General features: G+C 40.5%; 2 protein-coding genes across 2 annotated transcripts in view; both read right to left on the bottom strand.

The window, feature by feature from the left end:
- ccar1 (cell division cycle and apoptosis regulator 1) overlaps window positions 1–15250 on the bottom strand; it is an 18170-nt gene extending 2920 nt beyond the window's left edge. Inside the window, exons 1-23 of the mRNA XM_022763710.1 lie at window positions 15227–15250; window positions 13923–14084; window positions 13539–13714; window positions 13299–13421; window positions 12698–12730; window positions 12088–12284; window positions 11664–11790; window positions 10886–11005; window positions 9051–9243; window positions 8739–8883; window positions 8432–8587; window positions 8074–8299; window positions 7602–7715; window positions 7111–7277; window positions 6068–6278; window positions 4782–4865; window positions 4373–4561; window positions 3959–4150; window positions 3544–3780; window positions 3320–3449; window positions 2876–2964; window positions 2645–2785; window positions 2326–2446 (exon numbers count right to left, since the gene is read on the bottom strand). Coding sequence (XP_022619431.1) covers window positions 2326–2446; window positions 2645–2785; window positions 2876–2964; window positions 3320–3449; window positions 3544–3780; window positions 3959–4150; window positions 4373–4561; window positions 4782–4865; window positions 6068–6278; window positions 7111–7277; window positions 7602–7715; window positions 8074–8299; window positions 8432–8587; window positions 8739–8883; window positions 9051–9243; window positions 10886–11005; window positions 11664–11790; window positions 12088–12284; window positions 12698–12730; window positions 13299–13421; window positions 13539–13714; window positions 13923–14034 — 3283 coding nt within the window. The 5' untranslated portion in view covers window positions 14035–14084; window positions 15227–15250. The remainder of the gene's footprint in view (window positions 1–2325; window positions 2447–2644; window positions 2786–2875; window positions 2965–3319; window positions 3450–3543; window positions 3781–3958; window positions 4151–4372; window positions 4562–4781; window positions 4866–6067; window positions 6279–7110; window positions 7278–7601; window positions 7716–8073; window positions 8300–8431; window positions 8588–8738; window positions 8884–9050; window positions 9244–10885; window positions 11006–11663; window positions 11791–12087; window positions 12285–12697; window positions 12731–13298; window positions 13422–13538; window positions 13715–13922; window positions 14085–15226) is intronic.
- Window positions 15251–16143: 893 nt separating this feature from the next.
- On the bottom strand, window positions 16144–20037 carry LOC111235269 (NFU1 iron-sulfur cluster scaffold homolog, mitochondrial-like). Its single transcript, XM_022763670.1, has 8 exons — window positions 19933–20037; window positions 19335–19435; window positions 18875–19010; window positions 18091–18157; window positions 17876–17987; window positions 17708–17771; window positions 17267–17441; window positions 16144–16824 (listed from the first exon to the last, which is right to left on the bottom strand). The coding sequence occupies exons 1-8, from the start codon at window positions 19995–19997 to the stop codon at window positions 16756–16758; spliced, it is 789 nt and encodes a 262-aa protein (XP_022619391.1). The 5' UTR covers window positions 19998–20037; the 3' UTR covers window positions 16144–16755.
- Window positions 20038–20132: the final 95 nt, after the last annotated feature.

Below are 20132 nucleotides of genomic sequence, written 5' to 3'. Positions count from 1 at the left end.
GTTATTTTCTGTTAGGAGGAGGAAAGGAAGAGGCTGGAGGAGATTGAACGCCAGCGGAGAGAAAGGCGCTACATCCTCTCCTGACGAGCCCACCATCCTCCGTACACCCTAACTGGGCAGCCAAGAATGGCAAATTTGACTGCAAGTGTCATGTCCCTGAGTGTGCCTCCTGGACTACAGACTGGAAGACAACAAGGAGCACTCTTTTGAGGTGAGACTTAGCGCCATTTTACATTTATTTTACGCTGCTTCACAACAAAATTGTAAGAAATTACAGTGTGCATGTTCTTTATTGGTGTGTGAGGCAATAGCCTCGGTTTTGACTGGCCATAAAACCCAACATTTTTTGCCCATGCAGGTTTTGTAATACACCCTTATCTTTTTGTTTCCAGGTCTCCCTATTTGCTGAGCCTGTTTAACGAGATGCTACAGAGAGACTTTGGCTATCGCATATATAAAGCCCTTGCTCTGCTCTTCCTGCCCAAGGATGACAAGAAGGAAAAGGAGAAGAAAGCCAAAAAAGAGGCAGAAAATGAAAGAGAGTTGAGAAGCGTGAAATAAAGAAGGAAAAAGAAGAGGAAATGAAGCAACCAGCAGTTGAGAAGACCAAAGAGGATGATGAGGATAGGAGGAAGGTAAGCCATTCACATCTTGTCAAGTGATTTCCAGTCTTGTCATTTGCTCAACCAATGATGTGTTTTTCATGGCAGTTGTGTGACTTGTTTTTAACCAGTGCGATGAAAAAGGCTGTGAAAAAGGAGGAGTCTCGCGATGAAGAGAGAACGAAGATGATGCAGCGGCATGCCAGAGTGCTGAAGAATATGACCCCATGGAGGTCTGAAGATGCAGATGATGACGATGATGATGGTACTGCATTTTTCCATTTTATTTTATTTTTTTAAAATACAGATTATTTTTGAATTTCCCACAATATGAGTTGGTCAGTGATGGAGAAACCATGCACACGCCTGAACCTGTGATGGATAACATATTCCACAGTTTTTGGAGGCCTTAATGTGGGGAAAAACATTGCTTTCTGTTTTTGATATTATTTTTTTTTCTTGTGGTCACACTGCTAAAACACTGAAAGTAATAATAGGATTTTAAAAAGTATTGACAAACATCTCGTTGAGTCAACAACCTTTTCATTCACTGATAGATACCTTTCTAACGTGCTCCATTTGTCCCCACTCTGTCCCATTCACATTTTCTTTTGCTATTTCTTAGACAAGGATGATGATGACTCTAATGACAGAGACAGGAAAGACCGAAAGGACGACCGCAAGTCATCAAAGAGAGAGGTCCTCTAAAGACAAAGGTTGGTTAGTTTCTGTTGTAGGCCTATTATTAAGACACGGATGTTAGTGTCAGCATGGTTGTTGTGTGTAAATGTGGTTCTTGTTACACCAGGAGAAGAAGCAGATGGTCACACACAACAGGGAGCTGTTGATGGCGTTTTGTGTACTTTGACCAGAGCCACTGTGGCTATTTGCTGGAGAGGGACTTGGAGGAGATCTTGTACACACTCGGACTACACTTGTCTCGTGCTCAGGTGAAAACACATACACACATAAACCAAATCATATCCATGGTCTGTTCTGGATCTGTGCATCCCTGATTCTTAGTCTGTCTTATTTACTGTGTTTACCCACTCACTCACTGCTGCTGGGAGCTTTTTGTGTTTTTTTTTTCTCTGTGGATGTGCACATCAACTCAAATAAACTGTCTTGTTGTTTTTTGTCTATTTGCAGACAAAGAAGCTGTTTGAACAAACCGTGGTCAGAGAGTCTTGTTACTACCGTAAATTGACAGACAGGGGAAAGGATGAACCCGTTCCCTCCTTTAATGAAGCCCAGATAGAAAACCTCTTAAGGTAACACCATGTTGCTAAAGGCACAATTTTTGAAGTTTGGGGTAGGCAGAAATCTAGAATAGGCAAAAAAAACATAAGAATTTGAAAATATATCTCTCTCTCCTGTCTCCCCATCCCTCCCACCACTACACTTCATACACACACACACACACACACACACACACACACTAGATTTACCATGAAATAGGCTGTGATTGACCATGTTGAATGTTGCAAATATTTTAGCCTTCTGCTAACTAGCCACAGCCTCAAGGCTGCGGCTGTGTTAACTGTGTCGTGTTTGTGTGTGTGTGTGTGTGTGTGTGTGTGTGTGTGTGTATGAAGTGAGTGGTGGGAGGGATGGGGAGACAGGAGAGAGGATATATTTTCAAATTCTTATGTTTTTTTTTGCCTATTCTAGATTTCTGCCTACCCCAACTTCAAAAATTGTGCCTTTAGCAACATGGTGTTACCTAAGAGGTTTTCTATCTGGGCTTCATTAAAGGAGGGAACGGGTTCATCCTTTCCCCTGTCTGTCAATTTACGGTAGTAACAAGACTCTCTGACCACCGGTTTGTTCAACAGCTTCTTTGTCTGCAAATAGACAAAAAACAACAAGACAGTTTATTTGAGTTGATGTGCACATCCACAGAGAAAAAAAAACACAAAAGCTCCAGCAGGCAGTGAGTGAGTGGGTAAACAAAGTAAATAAGACAGACTAAGAATCAGGGATGCACAGATCCAGAAACAGACCATGGATATGATTTGGTTTATGTGTGTATGTGTTTTCACCTGAGCACGAGACAAGTGTAGTCCGAGTGTGTACAAGATCTCCTCCAAGTCCCTCTCCAGCAAATAGCCACAGTGGCTCTGGTCAAAGTACACAAACGCCATCAACAGCTCCCTGTTGTGTGTGACCATCTGCTTCTTCTCCTGGTGTAACAAGAACCACATTTACACCAACAACCATGCTGACACTACATCCGTGTCTTAATAATAGGCCTACAACAGAAACTAACCAACCTTGTCTTTAGAGGACCTCTCTTTTGATGACTTGCGGTCGTCCTTTCGGTCTTTCCTGTCTCTGTCATTAGAGTCATCATCATCCTTGTCTAAGAAATAGCAAAAGAAATGTGAATGGGACAGAGTGGGGACAAATGGAGCACGTTAGAAAGGTATCTATCAGTGGAATGAAAAGGTTGTTGACTCAACGAGATGTTTGTCAATACTTTTTAAAATCCTATTATTACTTTCAGTGTTTTAGCAGTGTGACCACAAGAAAAAAATAAATATCAAAAACAGAAAGCAATGTTTTTCCCCACATAAGGCCTCAAAAACTGTGGAAATGTTATCCATCACAGGTTCAGCGTGGTGCATGGTTTCTCATCACTGACCAACTCATATTGTGGGAAATTCAAAAATAATCTGTATTTTAAAAAAATAAAATAAAATGGAAAAATGCAGTACCATCATCATCGTCATCATCTGCATCTTCAGCCTCCATGGGGTCATATTCTTCAGCATTGGCTGCGCTGCCATCATCTTCGTTCTCCTCTTCATCGCGAGACTCCTCCTTTTTCACAGCCTTTTCATCGCACTGGTTAAAAACAAGTCACACAACTGCATGAAAACACATCATTTGTTGAGCAAATGACAAGACTGAAATCACTTGACAGATGTGAATGGCTTACCTTCCTCCTATCCTCATCATCCTCTTTGGTCTTCTTCACTGCTGGTTCTTCATTTTCCTCTTCTTTTTCCTTCTTTATTTCACGCTTCTCAACCTCTTTCTTTTCTGCCTCTTTTTTGGCTTTCTTCTCCTTTTCCTTCTTGTCATCCTTGGCAGGAAGAGCAGCAAGGGCTTTATATATGCGATAGCCAAAGTCTCTCTGTAGCATCTCGTTAAACAGCTCAGCAAATAGGGAGACCTGGAAACAAAAAGATAAGGGTGTATTACAAACCTGCATGGGCAAAAATGTTGGGTTTATGGCAGTCAAAACCGAGGCTATTGGCCTCACACACCAATAAAGAACATGCACACTGTAATTTCTTACATTTTTGTTGTGAAGCAGCGTAAAATAAATGTAAAATGGCGCTAAGTCTCACCTCAAAAGAGTGCTCCTTGTTGTCTTCCAGTCTGTAGTCCAGGAGCACACTCAGGGACATGACACTGCAGTCAAATTTGCCATTCTTGGCTGCCCAGTTAGGGTGTACGAGGATGGTGGGCTCGTCAGGGAGGATGTAGCGCCTTTCTCTCCGCTGGCGTTCAATCTCCTCCAGCCTCTTCCTTTCCTCCTCCTAACAGAAAATAACACTTGAGTTAGAGGAACACTTCAGGTGAAATTTAAGACAAATCATAATACTGAAAAGATTGCCAAAACTATTTAATTGTTTTGTACAGTATAAAAAGAGACATCCACATTAGTCAAGCAACATTAACCAAAATGTTGCTTCTGCTATATTCTCTCATCTCACCAAATCTTTTCCACAGAAATATTTAGTTAAAGAATTTCTCTGTACCTCTCTGTCTTCCTCAGTGCGAGATGGCTCCTCTTCCTCAGCAACTTTGGTCTCTGGTTTCTCGGGCTCCTTGGACTCCTCCACCTGCTCCTCCACCTTCAGCTGCTTTGTGAGGCGAGCGATCAGCTGCGACTTTAACCCCTTAGAGCTTAGAGAGCGACAATCAAGTTCCTTCCGCAGGTCATTTACCTACAAGGAGAAAACAGAAAAGAGAAAAATATTTAACCTCTGCAAGAGAAGTAGCCGATTCCAACTGATGTGAACTCATTTCTACACATAAATGAATCAATCAAATTTGTATGATGTTACAGGTCCACAGTCAATTTTAACAAGTCTGCCTTGTCTGTTCTCCAGATTCAGCTACACTTCTACCCGTCATCTGTACCGAGATGCTCTTATTGAATCTTACCTTCATTGATTTCGGGTCAAGTTTAGCCCAGTGAGTGGGATTACTGACGTCCTTCGATTCATCATCATCCTTCTCCTCTTCCTCCTTGACAGGAAATCATTAAGATAGAGACAGGCAGAGAGAGAGAAAGAGGAGGGATAGGAAACAGTTAGAACAACACTCATGGCCTTAGTGAGCTTTAAAGTAGATCCGTGCAAGAAGCAAGGTCACATCTGTCTTTCATTGTCTCGTCCTAGTGAGCTCTCGACTGTGTTTAAGTCCACTGCTACTGAAGCGTACACAGGGAAGCTCTCTAGCTCTTATGAAAACCAACAGAAATGCCCCCCAGCTGCCAATCAATCAATCTGTGGAACACAAAAAAGGTAAAAATCAATGAGAGGTGTGTCCAAAAGGTGTGTAGGTACATCAGGTGAACTGAAGCTGGGCTCCAAACGGAGTGAGGATAGGGTGGCCCTACCATGGTCTATGGCTGGGGTATTGGGTATTGCCATTTATGGGTTTTATACACCTACATCAGATAGGAGCCATCTGTCCTTCTGTCCAACCAACTGCCCTGGAAAAACCAAATTCTACATATAGTCCAAATGAGAATGTAGAATCCAACAACAAGAACAGACAAGAAACAGGACTTAGGGGGAGGTTCTCTTTTCGAAGTCAGACGATATCAAATTGATGTGAAAAATCATAGAAATACACATTTCTACAACAAACACATTATTTACATGCAGCTGACTCCACAGATTCCAGTTTTAAGAAGAATTATGGATTCCAGTGTTAAAAAAATCACCACTGGTTAAAATCTGGGAAAATATTTGAGATCATTGCTAAACCAATTCGCAAGCACCCAAAATTAAATCAGGTTTTGCAAGCATTTTTTCAAGTAATGCTCAACAAAATGTCAGGATTAACATGAATGATTACACCCAGATTAGCACCCAATTATGAGGTGTTTGAGGAACTGGAAGCTGTTTTATCAGTTGCAATCGGGGCCTACACAACACAACCTAGTCTCACTGCTTCCACTGTATGTGTCTGCTCGATGTGAGGGAAGATGGGAGTGCTGATGGAGGAATGGAGGAGTTGGAGCAGAGGAGAAGGGATAAGGTGGAGGAGTAAACAGAAGAAGCCTAGGTGAGGTTTGGTGGAACAATAATCTGCCTGTGTTTGTGTGCGTGAATGGTGAGGTGTGCTTTGTGTCTGATGTGTATCTGGGGTTTGTTTTTTGTAATTCCTGTGCCTTCCTGTGAGAAGCGGAAATGAGAAGAGAGGGATTAGCGGTTCAGTGCCTGTTCTCCATCCGCCTCCTTTCGCTCGGCCGACAGCTTCTCAGCCAGCTGCTCCCGGAGTCGCCGTGACAGCACCTCCCACTCTGAGCGGGTAGGAAGACAATGCCAAACATCCGGAAGAAACAAAACCACTGTCTCCACATGAGCAGGGACTGTCCGCCCCTTGTGTGTCTCCTCCGGCCGATGATAGCGAATCTCTGCAAAACGATACCTGTCGCAAAGGAAGAGGGTGCATTGGAAAGAAACATTCTGGTCAGGGCACAGTATAAAGGCATGCCTTGCTAAGGCGAGCCTTCTACAGCTACTCCCTCCCATTAGGTCACTGAATGATCGTACACATCATTACAGTGACCCTTCTCCCATACAACACACAGCATAGACAAATGGACCCAGTCTGCAGCTCTCCAACTGTTGTCACAGGTTACGCCAGCCATTTTGAGAAAGTTGACAGACAATCACATAAAATAAATCACACCCCCAAATTCATCCCCATTATAGCTTCAGCCAATTGTGGATGAGTGTTCTGCATTTAACCTAGGATACACTTAACGCACTACATTAGGGTTGTGCCAAGAGAGACAGAATCAACAGGACAGTGAAAGCCAGTTAAATATGTAAGATATTTAACAGAAAGAACAGAAAAATAAATAAATAAAAATTAATGGCAGTGTCTTCTGGTCCAGGCTACTGCTTCCAGCCACAATGTCCATGCGTTTGGTTTTTCATCACAATGAAATATGCATATATATGTATAGTGTGACAGAAAGAGAGGGCCAAGACGACAACACACAAAAGGCCAAAAGAACATTGCACAACACAATAAATAATAGGTAGCAAATTAACAACACAATAATCATTGATATAAAAAGGAAACAAAAAATATCACCCAAAATGTTCAGAATGAGATTTAGTATAGAGGTAGTAAAATAAACAGCATATTATAGATGCTCAATTTGGAATTTTAGTACCAGCAGAGTTAATAGGTTTAAAAAGAAACACAATCAATAAGACAAATAAATACTGATGAGAATAGCAGCTCTTACCACTGAGTGCACAGACTAAGGTCTATTCCTGTGAGTGCCTTGCAACAGCGTATGGCTGTCTTTATGAGGACTGAGGGATCCTTCTCTGGGTCAGCTCCATCCAGAGAGGGAGACCAGTGACCGCCAATGGCCATGGCCTCATCTTTACCTCTCATTCCCACCAAAAACTGAAGGAGAAAGACAGACGGTACAAAGGAGAGCCACAGAGTACAGGTTAGGTGGAAATGGGGAATATGGACAAAGGAGTGTGGAGAGTAAAAAGAGCAAAAAAAAAGGATAGAGACAGAAACAAACAGCTCAGCAACATGTCCAAATAACCATACCTCTGAGGAACCAAAACCAAAAAAGATAAAACCGCCAGGGTCATTTACACATGGCAGCCAACATCAGTCAAGAAGCTTCCACACTGCAATTGCTCAGCAATGGAATAGGATCATTACATCACTGTCAGCTCATGTGTATGTTACTAGCAGGAAAAGGATGTGATGTACCTTAATAAGTCTAGCAGGATGTTGGAAGGAGTCTCTCATTTCCTGGGGGTCTTCTGCCAGAGCACAGGACTTGTGGTAGAGCTCCTCTATACTGGGATTAGCCAGCAGCATCACCTGAACCATGTAGACACCACATTAACTGTTTAGTAACCATCTGAACTGGAAACATACTTCTCCCAAATGTATATAAACATCCTGGTGGGATAAAGAGCGGTGGTTCTAGGGTAACTGAAGCAGACCTAGCACCACAATCCCTGGCATATACACCTCAATCATCTCAGCTACATGTTGTGCATTACTTTTTTTGTTATTTTGCTTATTTAAAAAGGAGTGAAAATAATTAATAAAGGCTCTTACAACTTTATTTGTAAGACATAAAAACATGGGACGACTCCTCTTGACATCTGCAGTTTGTTGTTGCCCACTGCATTGTACCGGAGGCACCATAGTGTAGTGTATTTATTTATCATACCTTAGCACTGTAGGTGTGGTTGGCATCAGGAGGGTCAAGCACAGCTGTATTCTTGACTAGAGGATCCACCTCTTTGTGCATGATGTGGAAATTACAGGCATTACTAAACAGGAAGGGGCGTGTCAGAGGAAAGGCATCCACCCAGGTGAAGACAGCGTCAAAGAAGTCACTGGGAATGTAGAGGCTCTGATAGCGCCTTCTCAGCTCCATCATGTCACAGCTGGAGCTGGAGAATACACAGAGGACAGCCACTACCTCAGCAATACATACTAGCCATATTGTACAGTGCCTGACATTTTACTCCACTATGATCTATTTCCAGCTACGCAGCATGAATCACTGAAAAGATTGTACTCACCCATCTAAGCTGAACTTGGAAAACTGGACAGTATAGCGAGGCACAACCCTGCGAGGCCTTCTTGGTGAGCGGTCACGTCTTGGTGAGCGGTCCCTGGAGCGTTTGCGTGTAGGTGAGCGCTCTCTCGATCGCCTGCGTTCACGGTCTCTGTCTCGGCTAATGAATTAAGTAAAAACATTAAGATGACTAATGACTACTTACTAGTAGCAAGCAGAATTATACACGACAGTGAACACAAGTAGCACCTAAATGCAAAAGGTAGTGGAAAGTATCAGATGTTCTTGAGTGTTATCTATCGCCGTCTCACCTGCGTTCTTCTTTAGTCCTGAGGATGAGCTCAGGGCCTCGATCATTGCGACTGGGGAAACGAGGTGGAGGTTCAATCCGTCGGACAGGCTGCGGCTGTGGCATCATCCTCACTGGGGGCTGAAGCAGACCCCCCGTAAACACATCTAGAGACAAAAGACATAAAGCAAAGCACCTGCTTGTTTAAAACCACTCAAAGAAAACACACAGGCAGCTTTGATTTTGTGGTCCATGTTGTACCAAAGTGATAATCACAACTTGTCTGACTGCTTTATATCCAACAACAGATAAATGCAATCAACAAATTTTTAACCTTTGGGCGGAGGCTGTGGCAGCAGAGGCTGAGGAGGGTTTTGGAGGAGAGGGGCCAGAGAGGCAGCAGACAGCTGGGCCTGCAGGAGGGAAGGAGGGGGAGCCTGGGCCGGAACACTGAATGTGGTTGGGGGAGGTAGCGACTGCAGCATGGTGGGGGCTGCTTTCATCATGTTAGGAGCTTGAGGTTGGCTCTAGAGAAAAGGAGAAAAATAAAAATAAAAAAAGGTTAGCACATGTTGAGAGGTAGACCTGAAACAATCTTCAGATAACATGCCATTGACTGCACAACAGTTAAGATGATGAATTCTACAAAATCTTGGTCAGTGGCTGCTTGAAAGAAAGAAGCTGGGAGAAGGTCTGAAAGTCTGCTTGGATGAAACAATTGTAGAAATCGTATCAGAGGTGCCCTGTTAGGTCGTCCTAATCAAAGAAAACCTGGTGTGAAACAAAATCTCAACCCAGAGGGCGTCTGGGTCATCTTAGTTTTGCTATGGGACACAGCCCTAATCTCAGAATGACTTCAGATGAATCTGCCGAAAAATAATGATCGAAGTTTTAACCTGTTTGGAGCAAAAAACAAACCTTTACATTTGTTTATCAAACTTTTTGCGTGAAGAAAATAAGAGGCATCAAGAAAAGGTGAGGGATAAAGATACATTCTCAAAGAGAAACCTGTGAACTACAGCTAAGTACTGTTTCAGAATTCTTGCACTATTACTTAGTATTGACTTCTATACTTGTGTCATATGAGATTATTTTACCCGAAGCCAGATACAAGCTTCTGTATATTAATGTGTCATCTTCCTAAAATAGTATGTCTTGTCATCATTTTAATATTTGTTAGCTCACATATTTTAACAGAAGTTAAACAGTTGATGCCTGGCTAACATTCAACTTGTCGACACAAGAATGTGTTTACGTCTCTGTGCCTGAGTTGGAGATAAATATTGTATCACAGTATCAGCATTTCGCAGTGTACTCCATGTCATTTTAAGGTCATTGTGACAATATTTCTTTTAATTTTTGCTCAGTCACAATGAAGTAGCATCTGCTATTTTGAGTTTCATGTCCAGTCTATAACTCGTATCAAGACAATAGGAAACATATACATGGTATTAAAACTATATATATCCCACTGCTTGGTAAGGCACTGATTCAGTTGGTAAGGTACTGATTTGTGTTGCATTTCAAAACAAACTGTGACACCCAGGATTACTGCAAACCAACACAGTTTCTTGAAATGTATTTTTGAGAACCGCTCTGCATTTACAGTGCAGTGTTACAACGCAGTTCGACAAATTCACTGCATACTGTTCCTGGCATTACTTAAAATCTGGTGAAATTTTATTTGTATTTATAGCAGCTTTTTCTGAAGTCCCTGTCATCTGCAATGTCCCCTGTAGAGAAATTTACTGATTTTATCATTAAGACGCCAAAAGTGCAAAAACACCTCTGAAACAAAAATAATAACTCAAGCAATATTAGTTTTTTTTACCAAACAACATAAATATGATCTGGGTAAAAAGACTCATCTACCACAAAAGTACATTCAAAAACTTATAATAAAGCAATAGTATAAAAATGTTTCTCTGTAAGACACATTAATGTACCTTAAAATAAAGAAATGTATTGTTAAACCACAAAAAAATCTGGTTCTATCCATTTGGAAACAACAGCAAACTAAAATAACAAGCAAAAACTGGAGTTAAGAATAGATGTAACTATGCATAAATTTCACCATGAATAGGTTAAGCAAGAAAGCCAGGCAGCAAAGAAACCAACTGAGTAAGGAGAAGGACCAAAACAGCATGTGATTCAGGGCTTGGGGGTTACATTTTGTCTGTTGTCCGCAGTGGAGTGCATGTCTGAGTAGCGCAGCTGCATCCCTGGCTCATTGTAAAGGCTGCCGAGCTGTGGGGAAGCTTGAGGTAAAGGCTGAGGCTGCTGCTGATGCTAGGAGGGATTGAGAACACAACAGTCAATAAAAGACAGAGAGGTACAGAGATAAGATTAAATCTGAAAAAACTTAATATATTAGGACTCTCTTCAGACTAAGACAGATGAGTTGTCCAGGGTTTAAATTGAACCTGTGAATTCCATTTTTGAATATTCACAATTCAAATAGATATGTTATCATTTTCACCATTTAGCCTCTGTCACAGAGGCAAGTCAAGAAATGTTCCAATGTTTAGTCAGATCAGTAAAGCCAAAGGCTAAAATTAACTGACACAAACAGACAAACATAAAGAACAGATATTTTCAGATTAGAAGACACTTCCTGTCTTTTTGAAGTACTAAATTGGGGGACATTTTTAGGTCACATTTTGTCTGACCTAGTATCAGTGGGACTCAAATCATCATGTAGATGCAACTACATAGTAACTATGGATGAATTAAATCATTGAAAGACAAGTGTGTTTTTCCATTTTTGTAGCAGACAGGGCAACTTTAACACAGTGAAGTAAAAACACTAATGCTGCGCTGACTGCAGTCATAATGATACCAAAAATCAAATAGTCAGCAATAATTTAAGCAAAAACCCCCAAGTTGTATTAATGTACAAAACAATGTTAATCTTGAGCAAATTTGTGAAAAATCTGAGTGTTCTCACCGACTGGTTTGCTAGCTGAGGTAAGGTCTGGATGCGTTGGGCGTTCCACTTGAAGGGCATATTTGGGTTGTACACGGCTTCCACTAGGACCCTGTCACCCACCTGGGGGGTCTTCCCCTTTACAGCACTGAAAAAATATATTATAAAAAAGCATTTACACATCAATGGACATCTCTATATTTCAGGTCACATCAGTTTCAAATTGAAAAAGCTGCCTGTATACAAATAACACTGCCAAATAATGGCTTGGGAAATGACTTGGGCTGGGTAACACTGGCATATGAAAAAGACAGTATCAGTGTAATGCATACAGTGAAAAATTTATAGCCAATGACACTGAGCATTTAACTTGTCATTCCAACTACAAAATCATTTCCACAAGATATACAGTCTGAGAGATGCCAAGGGACATAATCTATTTCACCTTAGCTGAAAGAAGACATCTTCATCTACAAAGCCAAATGTGTCATGTAGCTTGTTGACAACACCAGTGAAGACTCGCTGCTTTTGTGGCTGTGTCTGCTGTTGGTGACTTGAACGTGGTGTTGGGTAGGACACAGTAATCTGGGCTGTCTGCTGGGGATTGGAGAGGCTCAAGCTGGTGGGCAGAGCGACAGGGGGCTGAGGGTAAGGAATAGAGAGAAGAATTTAAAAAACTGCCATTCTGAACACACTTTGGCTGCATGTCTAAACCCAGTCGCTCAATACCATAGTCACTCTGCAAGAATGCAAAAGAAGACTTTCTGATGGCAAATCAAAATCTTGGTCTTATTCCTAAAAATAAACAAAATACAAAAGCATTAACAAAACTGGTATAACCCTCCCTCTTGCTCAAGGCATGCTGGGATAGACTTCATCCTCTTGTGACTGAACATAAGGCACGCATATAAATGGATATGCAGAGAAGAAAGATACATATGAGCTCACTGAGTAATGCAGTTAATTCAACCCCAACTGCAAGCCTGAGTTGGCATCTTTGAAAAGACAAACAATACACAGAATGTAGCAAATAGATGTGTGTTTTTGCACATTACCTGAGAAAGCAGTGCCTGTTGAGGCTGTGGGAGCTGTGAAGAAAAAAGGAAAACAGAAAATACCAACAGTAAATATTTTGTTGACTTGATACAACAGATTTGCCCACATTACAGCACCCCACCTTGTGCTGTTCTGACTGTCCCTTACAGACCACTGTTGTGTGTTCACTAATGGATTTTGCTGGTTGAAACAAGATCTTTTTAGTGCTGCATAAAAAAATATACTGTCACTTGAGTAGTTGTATCAAATTACATTTACACAGCATTTTACTTTCAAATTTTTGCTGCAAGAGAAAACTGCTTAGTTATTCAAAAAATATGTAACACTAAAAAGGACAGGGAAAACTTGATAATGATGATTTCAGCAGTGAATTTAATCTCAATTTAAAAGCCTGCAAACGGACATTATCAACAGGCAAATCAACGCTTGGGGAATTTTGAATCTAGTGCTGTATGAGCTCACTTGTGCTCATTTTCCCAACAACACTTTAATCTTGTATTTTGCTGACACATCACAATACAAAGCCACCATAGAAATCTAAATAATGGTTTCCAAATAAATCAAGAGTGTGACACAAAGCAAAATGAGCCTATGTCTCACCTGATGAGGTACATTGTACAGTTGCTGTTGAGGGGGTTGCTGGGGAGGTTGCTGCTGTTGCTGTTGTTGCTGCTGTTGTTGCTGCTGCTGCTGATACTGCTGGAGAGCTGTATTGATCTGAGACTATAGACATTAAAAAGAACATGGAAGAGATCATAGATGATCAAACAGTGTTAGATGTGACTATGCCAAGATGCATAGATTGCTGACCATGCTGCTGAGTACTTTACTGTGACTGACCTGTTGTAGTGCTGCTGCAGCAGCTGCTGCAGCTTGCTGCTGCAAGGCAGCAGTTTGCTGAGACAGCTGATAGTTCGCAGCAGACTGGTTGCTGAGAGAGGCTGCAGCTAAGGCTGACTGCTGAGAGTAAACAGAGGGAGATGCTCCCAGAATAGATGGCTGCTGCACACCCAGAGCTGCAGAGAAGGAAAATAAGGCATGAAATTCAGAGAAGTGTGGAGAAATTGGGAACAATTGTGTAAAATAACATGGGGGGAATATGGTGGCAGGTGTAAGAGTCAGTGAGATTAAGTCCTTCTAACCAAAAGAGTCTTTATGAGTGTAATGTGTGCCTGGTAAAAAAGTAAATGAAATAGCCCAGACCCTCTGGTCTGGTATACTTACAGTGCAGGCTGTTGAGGTCAAGAGACTGTCCTGAGTGACCCGGCTGGGACACCGCTGTGGTGGCAAACTGAGTCGCCCAGGGCGGATTCTTCTGTCCCCCAAACTGGGCCATGACTCATGTAAATTGAGAGCAGTCTCTATTCACCAGACCAATGCTTGTTACTAAAAACAAAACAAATCATAAAATGAGGTATATTTTAAGGAAGACCACCAGATATCAAGGGTCAGAGAATTTTGATCATTTGTGCACCTAAATCAACATAACAAAAACGTTATATTATGACATAGAGAAGGTTTGGGGTATCAAATTCGATGAATCCCTAGCAATCCCTTTTTTTGCCTTAACCTGTCACTGTCTACTTGACAATGCAAAGGTGCACAGAGAGACGTGTATGCCTTTGCAGCCAAAGATAGCCATCACTGAATAAACAAAGACCAACATCCAAGTCAGCATTAAAACTGTACGAGGCAGTACCAAGGGGAAAGGACACAACATTATGTTATGAATGCGACAGCTACCCCCTGATTTTAAAGAATTTATATTTAGAAGAATTTATGCACTTTAGTAAAAGAAATGTATTTTACTGCCACACGGCTAGCATGTTGTTAACACTGACTGGAAAAACCACAACAACCTTTAACTTTAGCTAGCTCCTACCGTTATCTTACAATAACTCAACGACATTAGCCTAACAAGAGGAACTAAAATAACTGAGCCATTTAAGGGAACGAGATAGTACTTGGGAAGAACAAATGTTTCATTTGTACACACGAAGTATCAGGACATAATACCCTTAATTTCTGCAGTCCTCCGTAGATTAGTGAGATAACCGCTGACACAGCAGGCTGGCTAACGTTAGCCACTTCAATTGACAGTAGGCTAACGCTAGCTAATGCTGTTATTGTTGTGGTTAACAGCGACTGACAAACATTCTTTTAAGCTACGTTATTGGGTCTTCGTCAACACTGTTAAGACGTGTCTTGTTTAACTACAGTCGCGTTAAAGCACAGCATGGCTGCTGTAACACACAGGTGCTATATACACAGCTAGCTAAAAGTTAGCATCTGCACGTCGTTAGCTTTGTTGCCAGATTAGCCTCGTGCTGGATTTATTATCGAGAGCGAGGCCCAAATTAACGTTGGCTGCCAGTTAGCCCTGAATGTTTTAAACGCATAAAACAAACTGTCACTAGTGGTAGCAAGTCTCCTGCATGCAAATGATAATTGCACTTTAAATGTACATTCAATTTTCACTTTAACCAACGTAGAACGATTTTGATCAAAACATTATCAACACAGCTTACCGCTGTCCCCTGCACCGGCCGATGTACACACACTCTGCGCATGCGCAAGATGCAGAGCCGGCCCATGCTCAAGGCGTAGATGATTAGAATATATTGGTTTATCTGTCTAACCTGTCAAATAAACTGTCCCTGTGTGCCCGTACCTCCAAAACAGGAGTGAAAGAAGATTAAGACTTTGTGTCCTTTGCCTACAACTTATATTTAAATATAAAACTAAGCAGGCTGTGTATTGCCCTGTATCCTGTAAACATGCATATACTGTACATAAACCGCCTCTAGTATGTATATTAAGTAAATTCATACATACAATATTTATTCCAGCCTAACTAAAATTAATGGAGTGTAATACAACAGTGCTTCACTGAATCATCCCTTCATGAAGGTTATGTTTTTGCTGTTTTTGTTGACACTGTGTTTAAGAGGTGCTAAATCAACTGTATGATCATTTTAGAGGCTTCAACTTGTGGTGCTGTTGATCTGTATTGCTTTTTACAACGGTGTGTCTGTTTTTCAGCCTGCCTTCATTGATTTGAATGGGGTGGAAAAAACAATAGGACCACATGTCAACAGAATGCAATGCAGGGCAACAGCACCACAGACTAAATCCACCAAAATAATCATGCAGTTGAATCAACACCTCTTTAACAGTTACAACAAAAACTGCACATTGAAACCTTCATGAAGGAAAATTCTGGCAGAATGTATATTCGTGTATGTATGTATTTACAGAGGAACCAGAGTATATCTTCTAGGCATAAACATACTTGGACAATAAAGCTTTTTCTGAATCTTCCTGTACCTATGAGTACTAATTCATTGTATTTTTCTCTACCCACATAGAACATAATGATACAAGTCACACCTGCAAGAAAATAACAATAGCAACAATGATATAAAAAGGGAATCAACAACAAATATTTGCTTTCATACTGTTAACTTTGTTTAATGTGATACAGTAAATCTTGTGAGTGGAGCACAAAGCACATAAATAGCATACAGATCTTTTAGGATGCAAAACTTACTTCTGCATGATGAATAACTGCAGACTTGATAACACTTTATTTCAATTATTGGTAATGCATTAACAAGAAAAAAACTCTTAAGTTCTCTTTCCTTTAGAATATGATGAGAACAACTGTAACACCTTATCAAATCTCCATTCTGAATGACCAGAACCAAAAACTCTCCATCCTATGAAAATATTATTTCAAAATATACAGTATCTTTAAGAAATAAATACAACAAAACATTTACACCGATCACAGCAGTCCATTTTTGTTTGGATACAAAAATGACTGCATCTTCTGCATACAGGTATACAGCATATCTTCTTTCCTTGGTAACAGGGGCATACAGTAAATTACAGTTTGAACTCTAAACAGTATATGCACACAAAATAGCAGGAAATAATTTGTCTCTTCATTCTCTCTTATAATGAAAATTAGTGGAAGCAATGCACGGCTGTGTTTTTACACAGTGAAACATGTTTCTTCTAACAAAGTTCATGAGTGTGTTGGTCGAGGAAGTTTTTATTCTTGTAATTTACGTTCCAGCTCTGAGAAAACCTTTGCATTGACTTCATCCACTTCATCTTCCACCTGGGCAAACAAAGACATTTGACAAAATGTTAAATGTGACATAAAAGTCTGGAAAGACTATTACATTCTATACTATATTCTAGTATGCATGACAAAAACCCAACTCAGTAAATTAGCAAGTAAGTAAATCATCTTTTCTTTCATCATTTTCCTCAACTCCAGTCACTAAAGCTGGAAAACTGCACCCACAGATTGAAAAATTCCTGTTGGGTTTGATTGCTCAGCCTTGATGGTCCAAAACTAAAAATTAAAACGAGATCCTGTATATGCTTATTTAAATATCCACATGCTAACTTCTGGAACCAATCCCAGCTTGAGACAGTGAAGCCTGATTTCAAAACAGAAATCTACACCAATCTCTGCTGAGCTACAAAAACTAATCAGCTCCAACTCAAAAACTATACAGCCTGTCTCACATTGCACAATAGATCTTGATAATCACCTGTTCCACATTGTCTACTTCTGGGATATAAAACTGCAGCATGTTCTGAATCCCATTCCTCAGGGTGACTGTAGAGCTAGGACACCCTGTGCAGGAACCGACCAGCTTCAGCTTGACTGTACCGTCCTCAAAACCCTTATAAATTACATCACCTCCGTCCTCCTGCACTGTAGGCCTTGTTAAGTGAGAGAAACCATATCATGTTGTACAGAACAAAACAACAAAAAGCACAGACAGATTAAGAGTGTTATCGCAGTACAGTACAATTAACATCACTTCAATGAGTGCTGAGTAGAGCAATATGATAGAGGAAATATTTGATTAGGACTGAAATAATAACTAAAACACATGAACTATCAAACAATGAGCTTTCCATTTGGAACAGACAAACATAGAATAAAATTATTACATACACTGTTCTCAAAGTTATTAGTTTTGTACCTGATTCTTGTGTCCAGAAGCTCCTTTATCATGGATACAATATCATCATCATCTTCAGAGAGACCTACAATACAGAAAATGTACAGTGTGGAGATTTGCACGTCACGATATACAATGAAGCAGCTGCATAACTTCTGGATGGTCAAAATGGCCATGTTGTATACTCACTGCTTTCATTGTGAACTGCCCCTGTTGTTATCGGGTCACCACTCTCAAAGAACTTAGCAATGGCGTCCAAAGCATGGCGCTTTATGTCTGTCCATTCCACATCTTCATCTGTCTGACGGGACACCAAAGATCTCATGCATGTTTTATCTCTCCACAAAAATTTCAAAGCAATAAAAATCAAAGTGACGAGGTACAAATGTACATTTAGTACTTACTTTAGTGACTGTGATGAAGTCAGGTCCAAAGAACACACTTTTTACTCCTTCGATTTCAAACAAGACCCTGGAACAAACACCTTATCATGTTATTGTTCAACAAAAATTGAAAACATACCATGACAGTGTGAAGTCTGCGTTCATTTGAGTTCATTTAGTGATAACAACATCCACTTGTGCTGTCTTTTATCCCTAATGATTGCACTGTTTTAAAATGTTTTCAGTGTAGTCGTGACAAGACAAAAAGTATCTGAAAAAGTATCATGCAGTGTAAATGTCAAAGTGTACATTCATCACATCTCCTGTATGTACTCTTCAACCAAGCAACCTCATCACTTTCAGAACCTGAAGACACAACCATGAATAGCTCAATGAAGATAATATCCATTGTCTAACTATTGTTGAATAAAAGGGAATTAGAGAGCTGCACACTGTAATTGTGAAGTATTTATCTAAAAAAAAAATTGAATCTGTCGGAAACATGGATCTTCATAAGTTCAAATAAATGGAGTTATGAATGTGAATATGTGCCTAGGTGAAAGGAGTGTGCCTTTTACCTCAGTTTTTTTTTTTTTACACTAAGATTTCTAACATGGCACATGCAATTAATGTGTAAAATACACACATATTTCTTGTCCTGGTGTTGAGTCCAAATCTGTAATAGTGATTCCTGCCTCACAGGGACTGGAAACAGGGTGTAACCCTCCTTTTAAAATGTCTATTTTGTCAAATTAGAAACAGTTGTACGTAAATACGACAAAGTGCAGTAAACTTGTCACCCAACCTGGCTAAAGATGAACATTCAGCTGAGCTTGGAGAGGGAAAGTCAATTGTCCCACTTCCTAGGACAGGTTTACCAGGGAGAAACTTCAAGCTTCTGGGGTTTGGAGTGTCTTGAGTCTGGATGGACAGGTGTCTTACTGAAAGATATCATGAAAATAATTTCTTAGTAAAGTTCTATGTTGTTTTTTTTATTTTCTACATAGCAGTATCATTGAAAGACGAGCTGACAGAGGTGAGTGAATTTATTATGGTCATGGTCTGATTAACCTCATATTGGTCACCTATTGACCACCACTATACATGACAGTTTCATTATTTACCCAGGTACCCAGAAAACCAGGTAGCACTCTACAGTTGAAAATATTAGACAGTCATTCAATTAGTTGACCGTTTTTAGTCAATTTAATGGCAGCAATTCTGATAACCAAATAAGTGTTTAAGCCCAAACAATGGTTTCTCACTTGAGAAGTGTGTGGTTCCTCTCCCAAGCTGAGTCTGAACTTTTCTGGAGCTCTGGGTCGTGCACTGTGAGTGGTAGGAGCTCCTGGTCTTGTCTGGAAACCTTACAACGTAAAGAGTATTGCACAATGTCTGTCAGTGAAAACAGGACTTCAACTCGTAAGTCAGGATTAAATAGTAATGTCGTGTTGATGGATGAAAGCAAATGTTTGTCAGCTCAGGGTTTTGACGTATATACACACCTACTGACTAACCAGACGTTTAATCATTTTATTGACAATGAAGCTTACAGCTGGCTAACGCTAGCGGCTAACAGATATACATGGGATTAGGAGAACCACACATACGAAATCGAAGACGATAAAAGGTGGAAACAGCTAAACTAAACTAGCCGTATCGATATATATCCTCCTGTACACGGATGGATGGGATTAGTGACAAACCGTTGCCTAGTGTCGCAGTTTGCTTGTTAGCTGATAAGCTAGCTATAAGCATCATCTCAACCACACGCCGGCACGCCAAGTTTATAACTAACACAAGCATTAAAACTTGTCATATCAGCAGGACAAAATAATACGTGACAGATGTAGAAGTTCAAACCTAAAGTGAGCCGTATTTCTTGCTCGTAACAACTGGTGAAGACCCCATCTCAAGTGTGCCGCCATTTTGTTTGTTTTGAAAATGAGGACCCCGTGTGGTCGATAGAAAATCATCCTGATCACATCCTCATCTGACTCTGATACTGACCTTTATTTAACTTTTCGCTGAAACACTAATTTATCAATTATATTACGGAAAAA

Source organism: Seriola dumerili, unplaced genomic scaffold, assembly GCF_002260705.1.
Source record: "Seriola dumerili isolate Sdu_G_001 unplaced genomic scaffold, Sdu_1.0 BDQW01000478.1, whole genome shotgun sequence".
NCBI lineage: Eukaryota > Metazoa > Chordata > Actinopteri > Carangiformes > Carangidae > Seriola > Seriola dumerili.
The sequence above is the reverse complement of the archived record's forward strand: the minus strand, read 5'-3'. Positions and strand labels throughout refer to the sequence as shown.